Source organism: Phyllobates terribilis, unplaced genomic scaffold (assembly GCF_046119375.1).
Source record: "Phyllobates terribilis strain yellow unplaced genomic scaffold, ASM4611937v1 Scaffold_9__5_contigs__length_417890890, whole genome shotgun sequence".
Taxonomy (NCBI): domain Eukaryota; kingdom Metazoa; phylum Chordata; class Amphibia; order Anura; family Dendrobatidae; genus Phyllobates; species Phyllobates terribilis.
The window spans coordinates 203,661,741-203,687,580 of NW_027362769.1; the positions used below are offsets into that span (position 1 = coordinate 203,661,741).

Sequence of the window (25,840 nt, forward strand, 5' to 3'; positions counted from 1 at the left end):
GGTGTGCCTGCCTGACTCCATCTCCCCCAGCAGTGAACGGAGCGGTGGTCACACATATACAATGATGATCAGACATATGGGTCAATCCGCAGTTTTGATGATCATTTGCAGACCCCCTTTTATTCAAAGCACAAACACAACAATGTACTGAATGGAATATGTCCTCGGAAAATTAGAGACTTAGGTTGTCTTACATGATAGATATATATATATATATATATACACATACACACACATTCATACATATAAAAATTTACATTTTTTAAATTATTTTTTAATTTCACGATCTTTATGAAAAAATAAAAAATGGTAATCTTGCAATTTTACACTGGGACTTTTTTTTAGACGCATATTTCCTATCCTTTCAGGAACAGTTTTCAGCAGTCTCATTATCATCCCAGGCAGGATCACAATGACAGGTAACGCCTCTATACACAGTTAATAACACAGGATCCACCAATCACAGCAGGTGATGTCACAGCTCCACTGCTCCCCCTCTCTTCACAATCGCCTTTGCACACGCACTTTAGACACTTTACTTATTCACACAAGAATATTTTTTCTATGCGTTTTCACATGTTATGGAAAAGCACCATAACTACATTATATGCCCAGTACTGAAAAAAAGAAAAAAAAAAGAAAAAATTTTTTGAATACCAGCAGAAGTCAATAGACCCTTATTAACTATAATGGGGTCTTCAGAGTTTCCAGTTAGGTTGTCGATCATACTAACTGATAAACAGCACAGCATTTAGCTTCCTAATAAAATGATGAAACTATGTGTAAGCAAGGGGAAAAAAACTCCAAGGAACGGGCCGTTATTACTTTTGTCCCCTTGGTCTTCATGGAAGAATTGCAGCCAAAAAGCCAGACCTTCGACATGGGAACAAGGTCAAGTGACAACACAAAAACATAGGGGTGAAGAAAAATGGCAGCTTCGGGGCTGAGGAATTAAAATTGGAAATATTTGACTAACAAAAGGCAGTTTGTGCACGACGTGTTGGAAGGTACAATAATGAGGGTCTGCAGGCAGCAGCGAAGCTTGGTGGAGGGTCCGTGCAAGTTTGGAGCTAAATTTCAGGAAATGGAGTTGGGGATTTGGTCAGGATTGTGTTCTGAACGCTGAGAAATACAGGAAAAATGGTGTTCTTCTGCGTCAAATGCACTTGGGCCCACAAATCAAGATCCACTGCTGGCAGCTTCCTTTGCAGTTGCTGATCAGTGATGTCCCAGATGTACTCGATGGAAGACAAGTCTGGAGACGATACAGGCCATGGTACCACGGATCCATTTTGAATGTCACATACCAAACCTCAGGCATCAAACAGTGGCTACAGAAACCAGTCAGCTACGAGCCAGGCGTCCAAAAATAGCGAGCTCACACCACCGCTCTCAGAGGCCATGATGGTGCGAAGCAAGACGGCAGTGGAGGAGTGTCCTCTTCAGTGATGATTCCACTTTTGTCCTGAATGCAATTATAGTTGAAGACTGCTCTGGACACCACGTGGTCAACGCCATGAAGAGGTGAAAGTGTCCCAGGGGCCATTTTTTCACCATGACACCACTAGGCCGCATGTTGCTGGTGCTACTGTGAGCAGCATGCGTGGCTTAACCGTGCTACCGTGGCTGCAGTGTCTCCGGACTGGTCTCCCATCGAGCACATCTGCTAAGGAAGCTGCCAGCTGCGGATCTTGACGATTTACGTTTCCAAGTACATTTAGAGCGGTGGAGTCAATAATAACCTCACTGATAGCAGCGCCGGCTGTACGTGCGGGGATTCTGCACTCACTCAATACTGCATAAAGCAGGAGGTGTTGAACATTTTAGTCCATTTTTCCATAATTTGCAGATCAGTAATGTGTGTCCGTCCTGTGATTTACAGAATTCAGCAACATTTCCATCTTGTTGCTGTAATTTCAATGTTGAGGAGCATAAATCTATATATATTCTATAGATTAGGTAGAGATGTAGCCCAGTAAAAGGGGCAGATTTACACTGCAGCGGTCTGTGTGGTCACTGCTCGGCGTGGCAGGCAGCAGGGGCAGAGTAGTAAGCAGTCACAGCGGTAAAAGTAAGCAGGGGCAGCAGTAGGCAAGCGGTGAGCAGAGGAAGTGGGCAGCAGTCCAGTAAGCAGGGGCAGCAGGGTCAGTGGGTAGCAGGGTCAGTGGGTAGCAGGTAGCAGTAAGCAGGGGCAGTAGATAGCAGGGGCAGTGGGTAGCAGGCAGCAGTAAGCAGGGGCAGTGGGTAGCAGGGGCAGTGGGTAGCAGGCGGCAGTAAGCAGGGGCAGTGGGTAGCAGGCGGCAGTAAGCAGGGGCAGTGGGTAGCAGGCGGCAGTAAGCAGGGGCAGTGGGTAGCAGGCGGCAGTAAGCAGGGGCAGTGGGTAGCAGGCGGCAGTAAGCAGGGGCAGTGGATAGCAGGCGGCAGCGGGTAGCAGGCAGCAGGGGCAGTGGGTAGCAGGCAGCAGTAAGCAGGGGCAGTGGGTAGCAGGCAGCAGTAAGTAGAGGCAGTGGGTAGCAGGTAGAAGGCGGCAGCAGCAGGGGCAGTGGGTAGCAGGCGGCAGTAAGCAGGGGCAGTGGGTAGCAGGCGGTGGGTAGCAGGCGGCAGTAAGCAGGGGCAGTGGGTAGCAGGCGGCAGCGGGTAGCAGGCAGCAGGGGCAGTGGGTAGCAGGCAGCAGTAAGCAGGGGCAGTGGGTAGCAGGCGGCAGTAAGCAGGGGCAGTGGGTAGCAGGCGGCAGTAAGTAGAGGTAGTGGGTAGCAGGTAGAAGGCGGCAGCAGCAGGGGCAGTGGGTAGCAGGGGCAGTGGGTAGCAGGGGCAGTGGGTAGCAGGCAGCAGTAAGTAGAGGCGGTGGGCAGCAGTGGCAGTGAGCAGTGTGGACAGAGCCGGCAGCAGTAAGCAGGGGCAGTGGGTAGCAGGCGGCAGTAAGTAGGGGCAGTGGGTAGCAGGCGGCAGCAGGTAGCAGGCTGCAGGGGCAGTGGGTAGCAGGGGCAGTGGGTAGCAGGCGGCAGTAAGCAGGGGCAGTGGGTAGCAGGCGGCAGCAGGCAGCAGGGGCAGTGGGTAGCAGGGGGCAGCGGGTAGCAGGCAGCAGGGGCAGTGGGTAGCAGGCGGCAGTGGCAGTGAGCAGTGTGGACAGAGCCGGCAGCAGTGACAGCAGGGTGATGTAATCACACGGTGCTTGTTATTAGTGAGACGCTCCCGGCAGCTGTGGCTGATGGTCTCAGACATGGCTGCAGGCAGCACACACCCCAGCTCCCGGTGTGCAGCAGTACGACGTGGCCTAATAAAACACATCCCGGGAGAAGCCTGTGCCCCCCTCCGGCCTACCTGCCACACGCGACTCCAGACGTAGACTCCCGGCCGGAGCTCAGGCGGCGGCCATACTGCAGGAACGCAGACACGTGGGGAGCGGCTCCTCTTACCCACAATGCACTAAGCATCTGTCTAGCGGCATCATCGGTAGGTGGCGCTGTTACACCGTTGAAAAAGAGTAATCTCTCAGTGTAGAGAAATAAATACAAAAACTATCTGGCAGCGGTGGGATTCGAACCCACGCCCCCGAAGAGACTGGAGCCTTAATCCAGCGCCTTAGACCGCTCGGCCACGCTACCTGCTGCAGAGCCTTGGCAGTGTTATTATATAGGTAGTTGTTCCAATATCTCATGTATCAAGGACATTTTTAAGATTTTATTAATAGTGATAAAATGGATTACTTAGTTTTATTGTTGGATATAACGAGAAAAGCGTCAGGTGTCAGTACATGGCTGCACTTTTCTATACACGCAAAAAATTGTATTCCATCATTTACCAGCCTAGCACATGGCAAACACACAGGTTTATAAAAACTGTCATAATTCCCATAGCAACCAGTCACAGAGGAGCTTTCATTTTTCATAAACTGAATATGAAATGAAAACTGCACTGTAATGGGTTGCTATGGGCAACAACAATGACCTAGTGTGGGAGGAATGTCACCGGGGCGGTCGCCCTGGGCAAAAAAAATCTTAAAGGTGCAACATTTCAGAAGGGGATAAAAAAATAAAGTAGTGGCACGGATAGCACCTCAGATCTTGGGCTGAGCACTTGCCTCAGATCTCCGGACGAGCGCCAACATATGGCTGCGTTCAGACAACAGTATTTTATGGCTTGTATAAGGACCACAATGCCAAGAATGCCAAGAATGAGCATGGGTTTCCTACCTACGTCCTCATAGGGTCAGGAGACCAGTAGTCACCAATAAATACAGCCATCTGAACCCGGCCTAACACCAATACAGACGGATCCTGTGGAAAAGCTCTTCCTATCGCACCTCTCTCCCTCCTGTAGATCCGTCACACTGTAAGAAGATGGACGTTTTGCCCACGTTCCCCCTTAAAGACACGTGTATTGTTGCAATGTATTTTATGTGCGACCTGTTTAGTAATGTGTGTTATTAGTCATAGGTTGTGTTTTGCCCTGCAGCAGGGAGTTAATAGGGACGGTTAGGGTCAATAGTTGGGAATAGCCCAGAGTGGGAAGGGCTAAAGTGAATGGACAGAGACAGTTTCCTGTCAGGAAGACAGTTAGGGTGCAGCAGGAGCAGACCTATGGTCTGATCCTTGAACAGAGCCGCATGAATTGGGTGTCCCTGAAATGAGAGGAGATCGAGGAACAGATAGCAAGATCCAGGATAGAGGCAAGAGAAAGAAGAGGTAGTCTTCAGATTTTATGATGCCTTGCACAAGGCACCCAGAGCCAGAGGCAGCAAAACAACCCCAAAATATCTTTAAACTCCACCATGTTTGACTGTAGTTACTGTGTTCTCTTCTTTGTGGGCTTCATTCTGTTTTCAGTAAAAAGTAGAATGATGTGATTCACCAAAAAGCACTATCTTCGTCTCATCTGTCAACAAGATGAGGAGGACTTTGGCTTACTCACGTACATTTTGGTAAACCGCAGTCTGGCTTTTTCATGTCTCTGTGTCAGCAGTGGGGTCCTCCTCGGTCTCCTGCCATAGTGTTTCATTTCATTTAAATGTCGATGGATAGTTTGTGCAGACACTGACGCACCCTGAGTTCGCAGGACAGCTTGAATTTCTTTGGAACTTGATTGGATCTGCTTATCCACCATCCCGACTATCCTGCGTTGCAACCTTTCATAAATTTTTCTCTGCCGTCCACGTCTAGGGAGATTAGCTACAGTGCCATGGGTTGTGAACTTCTTGATTATGTTGCTCATCATAGACAAATGAACATCAAGGTCTCTGGAGATGGACTTGAAACCTTTTCAACAATTTTAGTTCCCCAGTTCTCTGACAGTCCTCTTCTCCTCTGCTTAGTGTGTCACACACAGACACACAATGCAAAGACTGAGTCTACTTGGTGAGTTTGAACAAGTATCAGGGGCGTAACGACCGCAAGTCGCGCAGCGGCGGCCGCTGCGACCTGTCCCACCAGTTCAGCGGCCCGCCGACTCCAGTAGAAATTTTAAACTGGATGTGGGTCCTCGGACGTACATCCAGTTGAAGTGTATTGTGGCGCACAGACCCATTGAGTACGTGCACGACAATACATGCTGCTTGTCAATCAAAGGCCAGCAGCTGACGTCGGCGTGCACATGATGGGGTGCATGGCAGTGACGTCATGCACTCCCGTCACACGCTGAAGTCAGCTGTTGGCTTCACAAGAGGACACACACGGCGGGGAATGATGAGTATTTATTATTTTATAAATCAGTGGCCATACTACTACATGGGTAACTATTGGAGTGCATTATACTTTATGGATGATTATGGGGGTGCATTATACTTTATGGACGACTATGGGCTGTGCATTATACTTTATGGATGACTATGGGCTGTGCATTATACTTTATGGAATACCATGGGCTGTGCATTATACTTTATGGATGATTATGGGGTGCATTATACTTTATGGATGACTAGGGGGTGCATTATACATTATGGATGACTATGGGGGTGCATTATACTTAATGGATTACTATGGGGTGCATTATACTTCATGGATGGCTATGGGGTGCATTTTACTTTATGGATGACTATGGGCTGTACATTACACTTTATGGATGACTATGGGCTGTGCATTATACTTTATGGATGACTATGGGGTGCATTATACTTTATGGATGACTATGGGCTGTGCATTATACTTTATGGAATACCATGGGCTGTGCATTATACTTTATGGATGATTATGGGGTGCATTATACTTTATGGATGACTATAGGGGTGCATTATACTTTATGGATGACTATGGGGGTGCATTATACTTTATGGATGACTATGGGGGTGGATTATACTTTATGGATGACTATGGGGGGTGCATTATAATTTATTGATGACTATGGGGTGCATTATAATTTATTGATGACTATGGGATGCATTATACTTTATGGATGACTGTGGGGGTGCATTATACTTCATGGATTGCTATGGGGTTCATTATACATTATGTATGCCTATGGGGAGGGCAATATACTTTATGGATTGCTATGGGCTGTGCATTATACTTTATGGATGACTATAAGGGTGCATTATACTTTATGGATGATTATGGGGTGCATTATACTTTATGGATGACTATAGGGGTGCATTATACTTTATGGATGACTATGGGGGTGCATTATACTTTATGGATGCCTATGGAGAGTGCAATATACTTTATGGATGACTATGGGGGGTGCAATATACTTCATGAATGACTATGTGGTGCATTATACTTTATGGATGACTATGGGCTGTGCATTATACTTTATGGTGGACTATGGGGTGAATTATACGTTATGTATGCCTATGGGGAGTGCAATATACACTGCTCAAAAAAATAAAGGGAACACTCAAATAACACATCCTAGATCTGAATGAATGATATATTCTCATTGAATACTTTGTTCTGTACAAAGTTGAATGTGCTGACAACAAAATCACACAAAAATCATCAATGGAAATCAAATTTATTAACCAATGGAGGCCTGGAGTCACCCCCAAAATTAAAGTGGAAAAACACACTGCAGGCTGATCCAACTTTGATGTAATGTCCTTAAAACAAGTCAAAATGAGGCTCAGTATTGCGTGTGGCCTCCACGTGCCTGTATGACCTCCCTACAACGCTTGGTCATGCTCCTGATGAGGTTGTGGATGGTCTCCTGTGGGATCTCCTCCCAGACCTAGACTAAAGCATCCGCCAACTCCTGGACAGTCTGTGGTGCAACGTGACGTTGGTGGATGGAGCGAGACATGATGTCCCAGATGTGCTCAATCGGATTCAGGTCTGGGGAACGGGCGGGCCAGTCCATAGCTTCAATGCCTTCATCTTGCAGGAACTGCTGACACACTATAGCCACAGGAGGTCTGGCATTGTCCTGCATTAGGAGGAACCCAGGGCCAACCGCACCAGCATATGGTCTCATCTCGGTACCTAATGACAGTCAGGCTACCTCTGGCAAGCACATGGAGGGCTGTGCGGCCCTCCAAAGAAATGCCACCCCACACCATTACTGTCCCACCGCCAAACCGGTCATGTTGAAGGATGTTGCAGGCAGCAGATCGCTCTCCACGGCATCTCCAGACTCTGTCACGTTTGTCACATGTGCTCAGTGTGAACCTGCTTTTATCTGTGAAGAGCACAGGGCGCCAGTGGCGACTTTGCCAATCCTAGTGTTCTGTGGCAAATGCCAAGCGTCCTGCACGGTGTTGGGCTGTGAGCACAACCCTCATCTGTGGACGTCGGGCCCTCATACTACCCTCATGGAGTCGGTTTCTAACCTTTTGTGCAGACACATGCACATTTGTGGCCTGCTGGAGGTCATTTTGCAGGGCTCTGGCAGCGCTCCTCCTGTTCCACCTTGCACAAAGGCGGAGGTAGCGGTCCTGCCGCTGGGTTGTTGCCCTCCTACGGCCCTCTCCACGTATCCTGGTAGTGCCTCCAGCCTCTGGACACTACGCTGACAGACACAGCAAACCTTCTTGCCACAGCTCGCATTGATGTGCCATCCTGGATGAGCTGCACTACCTGAGCAACTTCTGAGGGTTGTAGAGTCCATCTTATGCTACCACGAGTGTGAAAGCACAACCAACATTCAAAAGTGACCAAAAAATCAGCCAGAAAGCACTGGTACTGAGATGTGGTCTGTGGTCCCCACCTGCAGAACCACTCCTTTATTGAGTGTGTCTTGATAATTGCCAATAATTTCCATCTATTGTCTATTCCATTTGCACAACAGCATGTGAAATTGATTGTCAATCAATTTTGCTTCCTAAGTGGACAGTTTGATTTCACAGAAGTTTGATTTACTTGGAGTTATGTTCTGTTTAAGTGTTCCCTTTATTTTTTTGAGCAGTGTACTTTATGGATGACTATGGGTGGTGAATTATACTTTATGGATGACTATAGGTGGTGCATTATACTTTATGGATGAGTATGGGGGTGCATTATGCTTCATAGATGACTATGGGGGTGTATTTTACTTCATAGGAGGGCGCATTATACTTCATGGTGGACTATGGGGTGCATTATACATTATGTATGCCTATGGGGAGTGCAATATACTTTGTGGATGACTATGGGGGGTGCATTATACTTTATGGATGACTATGGGGGTGCATTATACTTTATGGATGACTATGGGGGTGCATTATACTTTATGGATGACTATGGGGGTGCGTTATACTTTATAGATGACTATGGGGGGTGCATTACACTTTATGTATGACTATGGGGGTGTATTATACCTTATGTATGACTATGGGTTGCATTATACTTTATAGTGGTGTGTTATACTTTATGGATGACTATGGGGTGCATTATACTTTATGGTGGATTATGGGATGTGCATTATATTATATGAAGGGTATGGACAGTGCAGTATATTATATGGAGGACTATGGGATGCATTATAATATATGGATGACAATGGGGGTGCATTATACTTCTTCTATGGCACCCCATGACTTCTATGTACGCCCCTGGCGAGTAGGAAGGTTTATTTTCTTCTATACAGTAAAAAACAGCGGCAGAACGGGGGACATATACCAAGCCATATACCAGGATGAGGTACTTCATTTACTGAAACAATTTCAAGGGTGCCAACACTTTCTGCCATGACTGCATGTGGGGGGGGGGGGATCAGGGGTCATTATTACTGTATATAGAGGGGGAGTATCACGGGACATTATGGAGGTTGTAGCGTCGGCGTCCCTGCCTCCTGCTAGGCAGGGACGCTGTTCCCCTCACCTCTCCACTCCGTGCCCGGCGTCCTCCTCCCGCTCTGCTGGCAGCGCGCGCTGCTTCCCGGCCACTGTGCTTAGGGCGCGCGCGCTCCCCCTCTCTTAAAGGGGCCGCGCGCCGTCCTAAGGAGTCCCCGGCCAATGGCCGGAGGATCTCACCATATATAAGGCACCTCCTCCAAAATGGAGGTGCCCGAGCAATGTTGTTGCAAAGCCTTCACTCTGCTTCAGTCCTCAGGTCCCGTTACCAATTACCTGCCAGTCACCTGCCAGATTCCTGCTTGATACCTGCCTGATATCCGTTTACCTGCTTGCAAGCCTGCGGTCCGACGGTCTGCCTTCCGACACCTGTCAGTCTGTCTATGGACCAGCCTGCCCGCTCACCTGGGAGCGCTCATCTGCTACCTGCCTGCTAGCCTACCTGGAGGCTCCGCTGTCACTTGCCGTGACCACCTGTCCGTCCAGAGACTTTTGCCCGCTCACCTGGGAGCGCTCACCTGCTACCTGTCTGCTAGCCTACCTGGAGGCTCTGCCGTCACTTGCCGTGACCACCTGCCTGTCCAGAGACTCTTGCCTGCTCACCTGGGAGCGCTCACCTGCTACCTGTCTGCTAGCCTACCTGGAGGCTCTGCTGTCACTTGCCGTGACCACCTGCCTGTCCAGAGACTCTTGCCTGCTCACCTGGGAGCACTCACCTGCTACCTGTCTGCTAGCCTACCTGGAGGCTCTGCCGTCACTTGCCGTGACCACCTGCCCGTCCAGAGACTCTAGCCCGCTCACCTGGGAGCACTCACCTGCTACCTGCCTGCTAGCCTACCTGGAGGCTCTGCCGTCACTTGCCGTGACCACCTGCCTGTCCAAAGACTCTCGCCCGCTCACCTGGGAGCGCTCACCAGCCACCTGCCTGCTGTCCTTCTACCCAGAGACTGTCCCTGTCACTTGCCGTGAGTACCCGTCCTTCTACTCAGAGACTGTCCCTGTCACTTGCCGTGACTACCTGCCCTTCTACCCAGAGACTGTCCCTGTCACTTGCCGTGACTACCTGCCCTTCTACCCAGAGACTGTCCCTGTCACTTGCTGTGACTACCTGCCCGTCTTCCCCGGGAGCCACCCGCTTCCTTACAAGGACCGCCCCCTTGTATAGTTGCTCAGAGGTTCCGCCTCCCAGACCCGTTACAGTTTGTTCGGGCCATGGAACCCGGTGGCACCCAAGCTCCCTCGCTCTCGGACCTATGTCATGAACTGTCCCGTCAGAGGTCCCAACAGGAGTCCATCCTGAGTCATCTGCGGAATGTCAACTCTCGCCTGGACACTCTGACTGCTCCACCAGCAACCACCGCTAGTGTCATGACTCGCAGCCCGGCAGCGCCGCTGCCCACCAATACCATGGCATCCTGCCCCGGACCCCGGCTTTCTGCACCTCCTCGCTTCGGAGGCGACCCCGCTCAAGCTCGGGGCTTCATAAACCAGTGCACCCTGCACTTTGAACTCCTGTCCCACCAGTTTATCTCCAAAGTAGCCTTCATCATGTCCCATCTCACGGGGGAGGCACTGGCTTGGCTAAATCCTCTATGGGAGAGAGGAGACCCCCTGGTGTCCAACCTGCCAGCCTTTCTCACGGCTTTCCGGAAAGTTTTCGACGGAACCGGACGGAAGACCTCATCCGCATCATCTCTGCTATGCCTCCATCAAGGAAATCTCACCTTGGGCCAATATGCCATACGGTTCCGTACCCTTGCTTCGGAGCTGGCCTGGGATAACGACGCCCTGGTGTCTGTCTTTTGGGAGGGTCTGTCCGGCCGTATTAAAGATGAACTCGCCGGTCGGGACATACCTACCACTCTCGACGATTTAATAACTCTTGCCACCCGGATTGACATCCGGTTCCAGGAACGCGCCAAAGAGGTCACCCGTGAGAGGAGGTTTCCACGTCTAGCCCCTACCTTTCAGAAACCTGTCCCTTCTCCCGCTACTCCCCAGGCGCACTCACCCGACCCTATGCAGGTCGACCAGACCAAGATGGTCAAAACCCGTCAAGAGTTACACCGTGCCGAGGGAAGCTGCTTCTACTGTGGCAGTAAGGAGCACCGGATCTGTTCCTGCCCGGAGAGGTCGGGAAACGCCTGTGTCTAGGATCGCTCAGAGAGGTCGTCCTAGACAAGAATAAACCCTCTCCATCTCTGTTGCTGTCGGTCTCTATCATCTGCGGGGAGAACCGTTATTTTGAACTAGCCCAACTTGACTCTGGAGCTGCCGGAAATCTCATTTCTCAGTCTCTGGTAGAGAAATACCGCATTCCCACCAAACCTCTAGCTGTACCCTTATCTGTCGCTGCCGTGGATGGGGGCCTCTTACCACATCCCATCCAACTCATCACCGAATCCATAACCCTGCAGGTGGGAATGCTGCACTCAGAGAGCATCTTCTTTCATGTTCTGCCTGGACTCTCTCACGCCCTATTGCTAGGCCTACCTTGGCTTCAGAAACATGCACCCGTGCTTGATTGGCAGACCGGAGAAGTCCTTCGCTGGGGACAGGACTGCCATAAGACTTGTTTAGTTCCTGTCCATCCTGTCCGTCCTTCTCCTACTCCAGCCAATCTACCTGGTCTTCCGGCTCCTTATTGGTCGTATGCGGACGTCTTTAATAAAAAGGAGGCAGAGACATTACCCCCTCATAGACCATACGACTGCCCAATCGACCTGATGCCCGGCGCTACTCCTCCCCGTGGGCACATTTACCCTTTGTCCGCTGCTGAGACCCGATCCATGTCAGAATATATTGAGGAGAATCTGGCCCGGGGGGATTCATCCGGAAATCTACTTCCCCGGTGGGAGCAGGCTTCTTCGTCGTCAAAAAGAAGGATGGCTCACTCCGTCCCTGTATAGACTATAGAGGCCTTAACCAGATCACGGTGAAGAATAAATACCCCCTTCCGCTCATTCCGGAATTATTTGACCGTCTGAGGGGAGCTAGAATCTTCACCAAGCTGGACCTCCGTGGGGCGTATAACCTGGTCCGTATCCGTCAGGGGGATGAATGGAAGACGGCATTCAACACCCGGGACGGCCACTATGAATACCTGGTAATGCCCTTCGGTCTCTGTAACGCTCCCGCCGTCTTTCAAGAGTTGGTCAATGACATCTTCCGGGACCTTCTCTACTCCTGCGTAGTGGTGTACCTGGACGACATCTTGGTCTTCTCTCCGGATCTCCCCATACACCGGAGGGATGTTCGTCAGGTTCTGCTCAGGCTCAGGCTGAACCACCTCTATGCTAAATATGAGAAGTGCCTCTTTGAGCAGACCTCGCTTCCGTTTTTGGGCTACATAATTTCTCAGACCGGCCTATGAATGGATCCTGAGAAACTGTCTGCCATCGAGAAGTGGCCTCGACCAGAGGGGTTGAAGGCTATTCAGCGGTTCCTGGGCTTCGCCAACTACTACCGCCTCTTCATACCGCACTTCTCTTCCCGGACTGCCCCAATCTCTGCGCTCACCCGTAAGGGCACTAATCCCAGAGAATGGCCGCCCGAAGCTGAGGAAGCCTTTCTTTCCTTAAAACAGGCTTTCTCTTCCGCCCCGGTGCTGCATCGCCTGGACGGCAACAAGCAATTCTTCCTGGAAGTTGACGCCTCCTCCTCTGGAGCCGGAGCGGTACTTACCCAAAAATCGTCTTCCGGGAGAATGGTAACTTGCGGCTTCTTCTCCAAACTCTTCTCCTCTTCCGAGCGCAACTATTCTATAGGAGACCGAGAATTATTGGCCATTAAGCTGGCATTGGAGGAGTGGCGTTACCTGCTCGAAGGGGCTCTTCACCCGGTAATAATTTACACGGACCACAAGAACTTGGCTTACCTCCAGAGTGCCCAGAGACTTAACCCGCGCCAAGCCCGGTGGTCCTTGTTTTTTGCTCGCTTTGATTTTGTTCTTCATTTTCGCCCGTCTGACAAAAACATCAAAGCTGACGCCTTGTCCCGATCCTTCCTGGTGTCTGATCTTGAGGAGGAACCTAAACACATCATCGATCCCGCCAGAGTAATGCAGGTGGCCCCCGTGAGTCTAAATAGTCTCCCTCCCGGTAAGACGTTTGTAACGGTACCTGATCGGGAGAAGATCCTACACTGGGGTCACTCGTCTAAGCTTGCTGGCCATGCCGGTCAGAAAAAGACCCTCCAGCTTATCACCCGGCACTACTGGTGGCCTACCCTGCACAAGGACGTAATAGACTTTGTTTCTGCCTGTGTGTCCTGCGCCCGCAACAAGGTTCCGAGACACCTGCCAGCCGGTCGCCTCCTTCCTCTTCCAGTACCTGCTGCCCCCTGGCAGCATATAGCTATGGACTTCATAACAGATCTCCGTGTCTCTGCCGGTTGTACGGTCATTTGGGTGGTCGCTGACCGCTTTTCCAAAATGGCTCATTTCATTCCCCTGCCAGGCCTCCCGTCTCCACCCGAGCTGGCTAAAGACTTTATCCGCCACATCTTCCGTCTCCATGGCCTGCCCCTCCACATCGTGTCGGATCGTGGGGTTCAGTTCAACTCTCGCTTCTGGAGAGCCACATGTAAGCTGCTAGACGTCACCCTGGACTTCTCCTCCGCATACCACCCACAGTCCAATGGTCAAGTGGAGCGGATCAATCAGATCCTGACCAGTTACCTCCGGCACTTCGTTAATGCCCACCATTCAGACTAGGTGGATCTCCTGCCATGGGCCGAATTCTCTTACAATAATCACGAGAGCGAATCTTCCTCCAGATCCCCGTTTTTTGTAGTCTTCGGTCAGCATCTTCGGATCCCATTTACCGTCTCCACCTCGGTGGACAATCCGGCTGCAGAATCTCTCGTTAGTAAATTTTCCTCCATTTGGGAGAGTACCCGATCCGCACTCCTTCAGTCGTCCGAGCGGATGAAAAAACACGCTGACAAAAAACGCCTGGATCCTCCACAATTCCGTCCTGGAGATAAAGTCTGGCTCTCGTCCAAGTATGTCCGGCTCAAGATTCCTTCCTACAAGTTAGGGCCTCGGTTCATCGGTCCACTAGAAGTTATCAAACAAATCAACCCAATGGCCTATAAATTGAAACTCCCGGCCAACTTGCGGATCCCTAACTCCTTCCATGTATCTCTCCTCAAACCCGTGGTACTTAACTCTTTTTCCAAGTCTACAGGTACGCCTCCTGCTCCGGTTTCCGCTGAAAACGAGTTTGAGGTAGAGAACATTCTGGCCACCAAAAGGGTAAGAGGAAAAACCTTTTTTTCTGGTAGATTGGAAGGGGTTTGGTCCTGAGGAGAGAACGTGGGAGCCCCGGGAGAACATCCATGCCCCTCTCATCCTTGATAAATTTCTGTCTGGCCTAAAAAAGGGGGGGCCTAAAGGGGGGGGTACTGTAGCGTCGGCGTCCCTGCCTCCTGCTAGGCAGGGACGCTGTTCCCCTCACCTCTCCACTCCATGCCCGGCGTCCTCCTCCCGCTCTGCTGGCAGCGCGCGCTGCTTCCCGGCCACTGTGCTTAGGGCGCGCGCGCGCTCCCCCTCTCTTAAAGGGGCCGCGCGCGCCGTCCTAAGGAGTCCCCGGCCAATGGCCGGAGGATCTCACCATATATAAGGCACCTCCTCCAAAATGGAGGTGCCCGAGCAATGTTGTTGCAAAGCCTTCACTCTGCTTCAGCCCTCAGGTCCCGTTACCAGTTACCTGCCAGTCACCTGCCAGATTCCTGCTTGATACCTGCCTGATATCCGTTTACCTGCTTGCAAGCCTGCGGTCCGACGGTCTGCCTTCCGACACCTGTCAGTCTGTCTATGGACCAGCCTGCCCGCTCACCTGGGAGCACTCACCTGCTACCTGTCTGCTAGCCTACCTGGAGGCTCTGCTGTCACTTGCCGTGACCACCTGCCCGTCCAGAGACTCTAGCCCTCTCACCTGGGAGCGCTCACCTGCTACCTGCCTGCTAGCCTACCTGGAGGCTCTGCCGTCACTTGCCGTGACCACCTGCCTGTCCAAAGACTCTCGCCCGCTCACCTGGGAGCGCTCACCAGCCACCTGCCTGCTGTCCTTCTACCCAGAGACTGTCCCTGTCACTTGCCGTGACTACCTGCCCTTCTACCCAGAGACTGTCCCTGTCACTTGCCGTGACTACCTGCCCTTCTACCCAGAGACTGTCCCTGTCACTTGCCGTGACTACCTGCCCGTCTTCTCCGGGAGCCACCCGCTTCCTTACAAGGACCGCCCCCTTGTATAGTTGCTCAGAGGTTCCGCCTCTCAGACCCGTTACAGAGGTGAACAGGGGGCATTATTACTATATATGGGGGGGGGGAATGATCAGAGGGCATTACTATATATGGTGGGATTAGGGGCCATTATTACTATATATGGAGAATCAGAGGGCCATTATACTGTATATAGCACTATATGGGGCCTATTTTACTGTATGGAGCACTATGTGGGGACTTTATACTGTATGGAGGACTATGTGGGGCCCATTACACTGTATGGAGGATTATGTGGGGCCCATTATGTTGTATGGGGGACTATGTGGGGCCCATTATACTGTATGGAGGACTATGTGGGGCCCATTATACTGTATGGAGGACTATGTGGGGCCCATTATACTGTATGGAGGACTATGTGGGGCCCATTATACTGTGTGGCGGACTATGGGGGGGCCATTATTCTGTATGGAGGATTATGTGGGGCCCATTATGCTGTATGGGGGACTATGTGGGGCCCCATTATACTGTATGCAGGACTATGCGGGGGCCATTATACTGTATGGAGGGCTATGTGGGGCCCATTATACTGTATGGCCGGGCAGCAGCATACAAATCTTACATCGCCAAGCGTTGGATGGAATCGTCTGAAGCCACCCTCACTGGAATCTGGAGCAGTGGAAACTTTCTGTGGAGTGATGAATCACGCTCCTCTATCTGGTCGTTTGATGGGCAAGTCTGGGCTTGGCGAATGCCAGGAGAACATTACTTACCTGACTGCATTATACCAGCTGTAAAGTTTTGTGGAGCAGGATGTCACGCTAGGTGAGGCGAGGACCAAGTGTACAGCGATGGGAAAAGGGGGGGGGGGGGGGGGGAGCCCTACAACAAGGGAGAGTGGAGACCCATAGGCAAATCTTACAACAACCCGACTCCCCTACCGTTCCTAAATAGATTCCGCACCTAATTGCCGAGCAGGATACTTAATCCCCAACTGTCCTTAGAGCTAGGCCCTAGGTAGGGAGGGGAAGGAGTGAGCACTAGTCAGCCCCCACTGCAACTAAAGACTAACAAGGAAAATAGACAAAGGGATACACTTAGCTTGAGAAGACACCAGAGAGAAGATGACAATAATCCACCAAGAAACTCAAAAGAAGAAACTAGCTGACTGCTAGTACTCCAGGCCTGAGGAGGGAAAATAGTTCTATCACCGGCGACTCTCTGGAGACACTATATCAAGCAAGGGTGTGTCAATTAGCAGCAGAAGGTGGAGATCACTGCTGGGTCCTAGCGAAAGAAGGATACCACTACACTCCAGAGAACAAAGGATCAAGAAGGTGTCTGCAAAGCAAAGCACAGAGACCTTCTACAGCCGGATCCACATGGACTGTCAAACCTTATACACCCGTGACACAGCAATAATGCTATGAGGTTATTTTAACGGGATGGCCCAAGTTCCTATGTTACATTTTGGACAATTGTAACTACCCACTTCGAGGGAACAGTTTGAAGAAGTCTCTTTTCTGTTCCAGCAGGACTGCGTCCATTGAACAAAGCAAAGTCCGTAAAGGCATGGTTGGGCGAGTTTGGTGGGGAATAACATGACTGGCTGCACAGAGACCAGACTGCAGCCCCATAGAAAACTTTTGGGGCAAACTATAACGGAGATTACGAGCCAGGCCTTTAGAGGGTTATCATAGTACAGACGAAGATTACAAACCAGGCCTTTAGAGGGTTATAGTACAGATGGAGATTACGAGCCAGGCCTCTAGAGGGTTATCATAGTACAGACTCTTTACACCAAAAAAATATGAACCCTCCCACCCCCCTCTGTGTTGAAGGAACAATAGACTCATAACAATTGATCACACATCCCAAATATGAAACAGAATAACTGTTTATTTGATAAAATAAAACATTGAAACAATGAATTAAACCCCCATACTACATGCATGTTGCACATAAAAAGGTATTTGCACATTCGCTCAACCAAATTTCTCTTCAATCATTTCAGACAACAGTGTTGACTTAATTTTTCGTTTCGGCCTAAATCAAATATTGTACTGAGTGTATATTTTAGCTAGGAGGCACTAGCACAACCCCTATAGCATTGCACACAATACATTGCATAATTTTTTTTTGTAAACATTTACATCACATTTTTAAAGTTTTTAATAAGTACAGTCTTTTAAAACTTTTTTCCCCCCTCTTCTTTTAAAGCTGCATTTGCCAAAAGTATGAGCTTGTCATTAGCAAGTAGAAAGGCTCAATATAAACACATGGATTTCTAAGCAAAGTGTTTAGTAAGGAATTAACCCCATAGCATGCACACCCCTTTTCAAAAAAAATGTAAGAAATCAAAGACCAGTCACAAAAAGTTCCAGTACGAGATGTTCTTGTATGTTCTGTACAGACCGTGTTGCAGCCGCCTGAAACCAAGAAAGTATAAGAAAACTCTCCAGAGTTGTTTTCTAGGGTTTCAAATTCGTATTTGTGGGATGAAGATGATGAAAGGAAAACCATTCTCTCAAATCCCCAAAAATTTTCTTGGTAAATTCAATACCATCGGAGATTGTAGCTGCCAAACAGTCAGGTGCATGAAACCCATAGGCAGATTATAATGAGGGCAATCTGGGCTACTGCCCAGGGGGCCCATGGCCGGATTGCCCTCACTATAATATGTGCGGTGCCAATGCGGCACACACCAGCAGGCAGAGGCGAGGGGGCCCCCGGACCGCTCCTCCAGCAGCTGTGCAGGGCCCCTGCTTCTTCAGCCGGGCCAGCACTGCACCTGTTAACTTCCCTCTGTGCTTGTGCTGGCCCAGCCGCGTCACAGCTAGGAGACACGGCCCTGTTAGTGTGACGTCACACAGTGTACGCCCTGCACTGCTACTTACCACTGGAGAGGAGCTGGAGGACTGGAGCCAAGCCGGGGGATGGTGAGTGACGTGTGTGTGAGTGTGTCACAGTATGTCTGTGTGTGCAGATCTCATTGTGTGATGTCTGTTTATATGTATTTTTGTGTTTCAAATGTGTTTATGCGTGTGTGTGTGTCTGCGTGCGGCCTTCTCCCACTGTATCTGGGGGGTGCCGTGCGGTCTCCTCCCCCTGTATCTGGGGGGCGCCGTGCGGTCTCCTCCCCCTGTATCTGGGGGGCGCCTCCCAGCCGTGTATAGATGGCTACGTGCGCCCCCCTGCTGCGTATAGATGGCTACGTGCGGCCTCCCGCTGTGTATAGATGGCACCGTGCGGCCTCCCGCTGTGTATAGATGGCTACGTGCGCCCCCCTGCTGCGTATAGATGGCTACGTGTGGCCTCCCGCTGTGTATAGATGGCACCGTGCGGCCTCCCGCTGTGTATAGATGGCACCGTGCGGCCTCCCGCTGTGTATAGATGGCACCGTGCGGCCCCATGCTGTGTATAGATGGCTACGTGCGGCCCCCTGCTGTGTATAGATGGCTACGTGCTTCCTATCAAACGGGATCATGTGACATGTCACATGATACATCAGGTGTGTGTGTGTGTGTGTGTGTGTGTGTGTGTGTGTGTGTGTGTGTGTGTGTGTGTGTGTAGGGGGGGGCCCTTGCTACTCATAATCCACCCCTGATAAAACCTAAAATGGTCTGCTGACCGAAAGTATATATACGGCCCGGACATCGCGGCCTGTACACGGGCGGTAAAATCCAACATGTGAAACCGGCCTAAACTGTGTGTGTATTTTTTTTTTTTTTTCATACATATCATCAGATACCAAATATCTAAAATACTGAGAACGTTCTATATCCTCACCAAAACTTTGGGAACATAAAAGAAATTATTTTTGGAGAATTTAGCTTAAAAAGTGTACATACAAAATTTTATATAACCATAAGTAGAATTTTTTTTATCATAGTTAATCCCATTCCAATCTAACATGCCTTAAACAGTAAATTTTCAGATAATACACACCGATCACTGCTACTTGATTACTTGATATTGACTGCAAAAACTGAATTACTATCCTGTCCATGACCAGCTTTGATAAAGCAAGAACTATGCTAATCTCACCCCATTAAAAAAAAAAGTAAGCAACCAACTAGAAATTTACAACGCAAAATGGAACAGAATCTTTGTATAATTCGCTGCAATAATGCAATTTAAAACTCTCATCCAAAAACTTAAATGCCTAGAAAAAAGGCAAAACTGCTAAATAAAGGCCTTTTCTGCACTCAATGGAATAACTACAAAAATGTGTAAATGTAGCTTATAAAGTTATGATCAGTATGTTAAAAGACTGAAAAATATAGTAAATATAAAAAAATTATATCCCACCTTATTCTTGCAATAGAGGATTTAAATAAGTTTTTAAAGTGATGTCTTCAGAGCACTACCCATCAGAAATGAAGGCACACTCAAAGACATTTTTAGGCCCATGCCATGGGTATTTCAGCCATAGGTGTTGCCATATTATACATTAGTATAAAAAAATCCAAAGACTTAAATGGGATTTTTTGAAAATAAACTACCACTAAGAGGCTGTAGTAATTTTATCCCATTTTCCCATGAAAAAAAAAATTCTTAATAGAAAGGAATCCATTATTTGGGACCTGAATCTATGGAGAATACATGGACAGCTCACGGATTTTAACATGGACCATGTAATGCTTAATTTTCCCTGTGATGGCGCTGCAGGGAAATTTAACATTTGCAGACAAGTCCCTTGTACATCACAACTGATCGCCAACAACAGGACACCTTGAGATCAGCTCATCTTCGAGGCACTCTTCTAACAAAAAGGTGGTCAAAAGTAGACAACCCCGGTAAGGTCAGGGTTAAAGAGTAATAAAGGAGGCCGCAATCTGATGAACACAGATGAGATCTAAAAAAGGTACATTTTCTCACAGTCAGGTTGCCAAAATAAAAAAACCCACATGTTCTCAATGCGAGTCTCCATGATCTCAGTGGAGACTTCTCAAGGTAGAATAGGTCAAAATGACTGTCGTAAGTGATCATTTCCGGACATGAATACCTTGGATCCAAAAGCAATATGGCAGCTGGTACTCCGTACCTGAGAGATGGATCAGAACCTCGGGGTGCATAGGGCCCGGTGAGCAGTCATGAGGTCTGCTTATATGCAGCAAAGAACCTGGGTAACTCGCCCACCGTTACATGACGTGTACGCAGGATTACTGCTAGATCTGTGGACATTCTTACTCATCATACAACATCTAAGCAAAAGGTTTGGTTTTTTTTACATTTTCTTCAGTGTAAACAAGTATTAGTAGGGTCCAGAGACCACAAAATAATTCTGTAACAAATATAAAATATAATCCTTGTTAGAGGAGCATTTTCAGCTGCCATGTTCATTGCTTTACAGGTGAGGTTCATTCCTCCATGAGGGCCCAGGCTTCCTCTGCCTTCTGATAGTACTGATTTGCAAGTCTTCCTTTCATGGCCTCCATTGCCGATTCTGCAGCCTCTGTGTAGAGGTCACCTACAAGAAATCAAGAAAAAGGTTACTACAAGTAGCAGCTTGAATAGAAGAGGTGTTAACCAAAAGATCAAAGGGTAGGAACAATGGGGTAGCCATGACTAATGTCCAACATACATAATAGCCGTTAGCTGATTAATGGTTTGGCCCATGGGTTGGCCAGCAGCTCTCTCAGGACTCCTCTGTGTTCACTGTGAGAGTTACAACCAGATACTTCTCACCAAGAATAAAAGGATCAGCAGTCTTAAGTCAGACATGTTGGATCCTTAGTTCCCACAACATCCTCTGTTGGGAGAGAGTTGGGGACCCCCAGACACAGACTGTCGGCCAAGCCTGCTGATATCGGTGGGTTCCGCTGACTAATATATATGGGGGACTTAAGACTTGTTACAAAGGAGATTTTTGTTAGTGAATCAAGATGAATTTTCCCACCTCTGCCATGTCAGACTGAAAAGACTTAAGTCTCTTCTGGGAAATTAAATATGCAAATTGCCTCTTCAGAGAGGACTCTAGCGTCACCTACTGGAAGCAGCGATCCTAAAACTCAACACTTTAACGAGCCTTGCAATATGACTTCAATTTGCAGACAGTGTTTCGGGGTGTTGCCTCTCGTCAGCACAAAGTACGAGATCTGATTTGGCTAGGTGAAAAGCTTGTTAAAAAGTCGATATTGACTTTTAAGATCGCAGCTTCCAATAGGTGGCGCTAGAATTCTAGTCTTCTTCCTCTCTGAAGAGACAATTTGCATATTTAATTTCCCAGAGGAGCATGCAATCTTCTCAGTCTGACATGCCAGGCCTGGCTTGTCACTCTCCTCTCCACAAGAAGGAACATTATGCCTTAGACCCCAGTCCAGAGCCTTTTACCTAGCCAAGTCACATCTCATACTTTGCGATGATGAGGGGCAACATCCTGAAACACAGTGTCTACAAACTAAGATTCTGGTTTGGCTTTTATTCTAAGTCATATGACAAGGCTTGTTAGAGAGTCCATATTGACTTTTAGGATCGCTGCTTCTAATAGGTAGCGCTAGAGTCCTATGTCCTCTTCCTCTCTGAAGTGACAATTTGCATATTTAATTTCCCACATCTGCCAAAAATCCAACGTGGAATATTTACCTAATTATTCAAGTCATTCAAGTGAGGGAAAATAAAGACATCACGTTGGATTTCTACCGGTTTTACCTGATTTTTGTGCAACGAGGTGTAGGTAATGACTTGGCAACAGGATTCTCATACTTTTATAGCAATAGGAATAAGAAGCGACCCTTTAGCTCATTCCTAACCTATTAGATGCAGTTATTAAAGGGTTAAGCTTTTGAGTGCCAGTTGTATAACACAGCTGGCACACAAGCTGTATGGAGCAAGCCAACTAAAGCTGGCCATAGATATTACATGGCCATTAGATGGCTGTCAGCCGAAAGCCATCTTAGCCAGCTTTCCAGAACACAGCAGCGTTCTTTCAGCCGAGCGCTCCTGTGTTCTCTATGAGAGAGCTGCGAACTGACACTTCGGCAGGCAGTTTATCTCATGGAGAACATTGCGATCGGCAGTCCGAAATCAGACATACCTGATCGACATCTCTCCCGACCATCAGTCAGCCGGCGCCCTCATACACATTAGACCAACGGCCGAACCCACCAATATCGACAAATTTAGCCAACATAAGTCTAATGTGTATGGCCATCTTTACAGATGCCTCCCATCAAGAAAGGCTGATGCCTGACACGCATGCGCCGCCAATTCATCATTATGTTTTCCTACTTTCTTACCCGCTCCATTCAGCCTTTGTTGATAAGCAGAATGACCCATTATCTTGCTAGTAGTCTGGCGTAACACCGGTAACTGGGCATATACAACCCTCTTGACCTGCTATACCTGGCATGCCCCATGAGGAAGCAGGGTGAAACACGGGTCAGGACATAAGGTCATCTTTCCTCATTATAAGTAAGTTTGCCTATGTCTCGGCATTTAATTATCTATGTATATTTCTTTATTAACCAATACAAAAGCCCATACTGTGATTTGTGCTCAACACAAGTACCAATCTTATATCTCCGATGACTTGGCATGGTAGGAAACACTATTCTTTTGGGGCTGTTTTGCTGTTCCCTGTAGGTTTCTCAAATTCTTATGAAAAAATTTACAGAACAGCCTGCATTTAACTACCGTACCCAATTTATAATATATTTTAGGAGACAGAGTCGGTCCATTTTATACCGACTCCACCAAAATGGACACTGACTCCACAGCCCTGCATACATGTATGGCATAAATCACCAAAGGTTTAAAACCATGTAAATTTAAATGTGGTAGCACATTTAAGTTCATGTGGCTTTTCCATAAATGGCCAGAAAGGTGCCTTTCCCAACTCCGGGACCCTCAGGCATTGGAAAACTGGACATGTTACGATTCTGGCGTAGTACTGCTGGAAACCAGTGGCCGAAGGAGCACAAGCAAAAACAGCAAGCGGTAGTAAAAGTTCTTGGAGATAGCAAGGAGCTGTAGGAGACAATCCATAGATGAATAGAACAGTCTGGGTAAGAATGTTCAAGAGCTGGAGACTTAAACTAGGCCAACAGCTAGACAATACTCAAGCAATGAGTGAGAGATCCATGTGGCTTTAAGTAGGCCCAAACAGGAAACAAGATGGATTCCAGAGATTCAGAATCTGCCATCTTGGTAAAGGGCAATTGCAGAACACAACAGCAGCCTCCAATGGTAAGGAGTGAAACTGCAGCACAATATTAAAAGAGAACAATAGCGGCCACTAGTGGTCAAACTGTAGAAGGGCAACAAAAAATTCTGACAGGACATCTGCTATCTCATCTACCAATTCCCAGAAGGTGCGCTCTCTATACATTTAAGTGAAGAGATGGCAGTGCTCGTATGAGGCCATTTCCACTGAAGTCTATGAAATTTAAGTAAAGAACCACGCAAGCAGCTAAATAGTCAATGTGTAGACCATGTTTCCAGTGTACCAACATAAAAAAATACTTAATTTGATTAATTTAATTATTTAAAAAACAAATGTTACCAGATCGCTGTGGGTCCTTCTCCAGTTTAAATCCCCCCGTAAACAGCATCTCAGCTTCCCTAGCTAGCAGCAGGTATTTAGGTTCATCTTGGGTGCCATCATATTCCCCTCCTTCATCATAATCAGTCATGTTTAGTGCAGAATTGTACCAGAACAGGGCTTCCTGCCAGTCTTGCAGCCTACAACACAGTACAAAAGTTTTTTTTAACTATAAAACTGACGATAATGTAAATAAAATTATTTGTAATATTCCCAAAAATACAATATAATATGTAATGAAGATGTCACAATTTGTGTTATTTACCTGTCTGATCCAAGATTTACGCCAGTGTCGTAAGCTCGACCAATATGAATCATGGAGGGGCGGTCACCTGCTTCTGCAGCCATCAATAAATAGTTAAAGCCTTTAATTCGGTTTTTCTCTGTGTCCTTTTAAGTAAGGAAATAATAGGAATAAATATTTCTAGAATTACCAGCATGTATTGGGTCATTATAAGTTGCAATATCTAATAAGAAGAATTCTAGAAGAGTGATAGGCACCGCGGGCACAACAACAGGGGCGACAAGATAAATCGAAAAATAAACCAAAAACCGCCAAAAGCTCGTTGTTATAATACATTTTTTACATTGAAAAAAAAAAATGTATTACACTAGCTCTATCAGTAACACCAGCCCTAAGCCTACGGCTGGTTTCACACAGCGTTTTTGCCCACATTCATTGGTCCCGTCACGGCTTGTGTCCGGACCCCCCCCCCCCAACAAAACAGGATTCAGTCATTTGCGCTGATGGGGCCATAGACTAGAATGGTGCAGAGTCAATGTGCGCTCTGACATGCATCATTTTCGGGTGTATATGCCTACTGGAGGCGGACACCCAACCCAGCCCCATTTTGGCAGAGCTGGGGAAAACTAAATGTGAGAATGCCAAAACTCGCAAAATTTTGGCGCGGCTCTTTTCAAAATTTTACGCCAGAATTCTGCAGATAATTTTTTTGATTAATCGGGCCCTTCATGTCTCACTTTATTATGCTGAACTTTTGTTATTTCAGTTGCTGCCTATGCAGAGCACAACAGCTAATGACAAACTTTCCTTGCAGCTCCGGGTAGGCACTCACACTCTGCTCCAAGAATTTTAGACCTTGGCACCTGGACCTCATGGTATACAACTAAGTGGGTGACAAGGCTGCAGTAGCACCCAGGCATTAGAGCTTTGGGAACCCCAAAAGCTCCCTTTGTCCTATAGGAGAAGACTAATAGACCCATAAACGTCAAGGGTCCTGCTGGAGATTCTGCATTTGGGCCCACAAGATTAAAGTTGTGACCCCTGCAAGCGTACCCATAGTATCAGTACCAAGTTATTGGACAATAAGGTGAAAAGTAAAATCCAGATAATCAGTATTGGCGCTTTATGGTGTCCATGAGAAAGCTTTACCTCCACAGATACTTCAGTCAGGATATGATGGGGCAGCTGAGAATAGATAAAGCCAAGGCCAATAATGGCCTCTAGTTCCCCACAGTGAGCCGCATGTTCCAGGTGGAATATGGCAGATTCCTGATCCCAGTCCTGATCTTTTTCACAAAAGCGCCCTCCCTCATGATAGCGCACCATCGCCAAGTGAACCTGTCGTACAAATAAGGCAAAAAATATTACTGTATGATTCATACATTTATTCATTCATAAAAATGGCCTTTTAAAGTTATTAATATTAGGCTTTGTTTAACAAAATTGGCAGATAGTAAAACCATCAGTTACCCATAGCAACCAATTAGAATTTAGCTTTCATTGTACCGGAGCAGTTTAAAAAATGGAAGCCGATTTCTGATTGGTTGCTACGGGCAACAATGTTAATTCTACTGCCAGTTTTGATAAATGAGGCCTAGTATGAATAGCAATTCGTGAAGTCAAATCCGT

The 25,840-nt window shown here is 48.0% G+C and overlaps 2 protein-coding genes and 1 non-coding gene across 4 annotated transcripts in view; all 3 read right to left on the bottom strand.

Moving 5' to 3' along the window:
* Nucleotides 1–3,471, bottom strand: part of POLR3E (RNA polymerase III subunit E) — a 33,319-nt gene extending 29,848 nt beyond the window's left edge. Inside the window, exon 1 of the mRNA XM_073647592.1 lies at nt 3,322–3,471. The gene's annotated coding sequence lies outside the window, so the exon portion shown is untranslated. The remainder of the gene's footprint in view (nt 1–3,321) is intronic.
* A 52-nt stretch (nt 3,472–3,523) lies between these two features.
* Nucleotides 3,524–3,605, bottom strand: TRNAL-AAG (transfer RNA leucine (anticodon AAG)). Its single transcript has one exon. It is a non-coding gene; the product is annotated as a tRNA-Leu (tRNA).
* A 15,328-nt stretch (nt 3,606–18,933) lies between these two features.
* Nucleotides 18,934–25,840, bottom strand: part of EEF2K (eukaryotic elongation factor 2 kinase) — a 65,284-nt gene continuing 58,377 nt past the window's right edge. For both annotated transcript variants that reach the window (XM_073647594.1, XM_073647593.1), the window contains 4 exons: nt 25,361–25,549; nt 24,233–24,357; nt 23,929–24,107; nt 18,934–20,895 (listed from right to left, as the gene is read on the bottom strand). In XM_073647594.1, the coding sequence (XP_073503695.1) occupies nt 20,786–20,895; nt 23,929–24,107; nt 24,233–24,357; nt 25,361–25,549 (603 nt within the window). In that variant the 3' untranslated portion in view covers nt 18,934–20,785. The remainder of the gene's footprint in view (nt 20,896–23,928; nt 24,108–24,232; nt 24,358–25,360; nt 25,550–25,840) is intronic.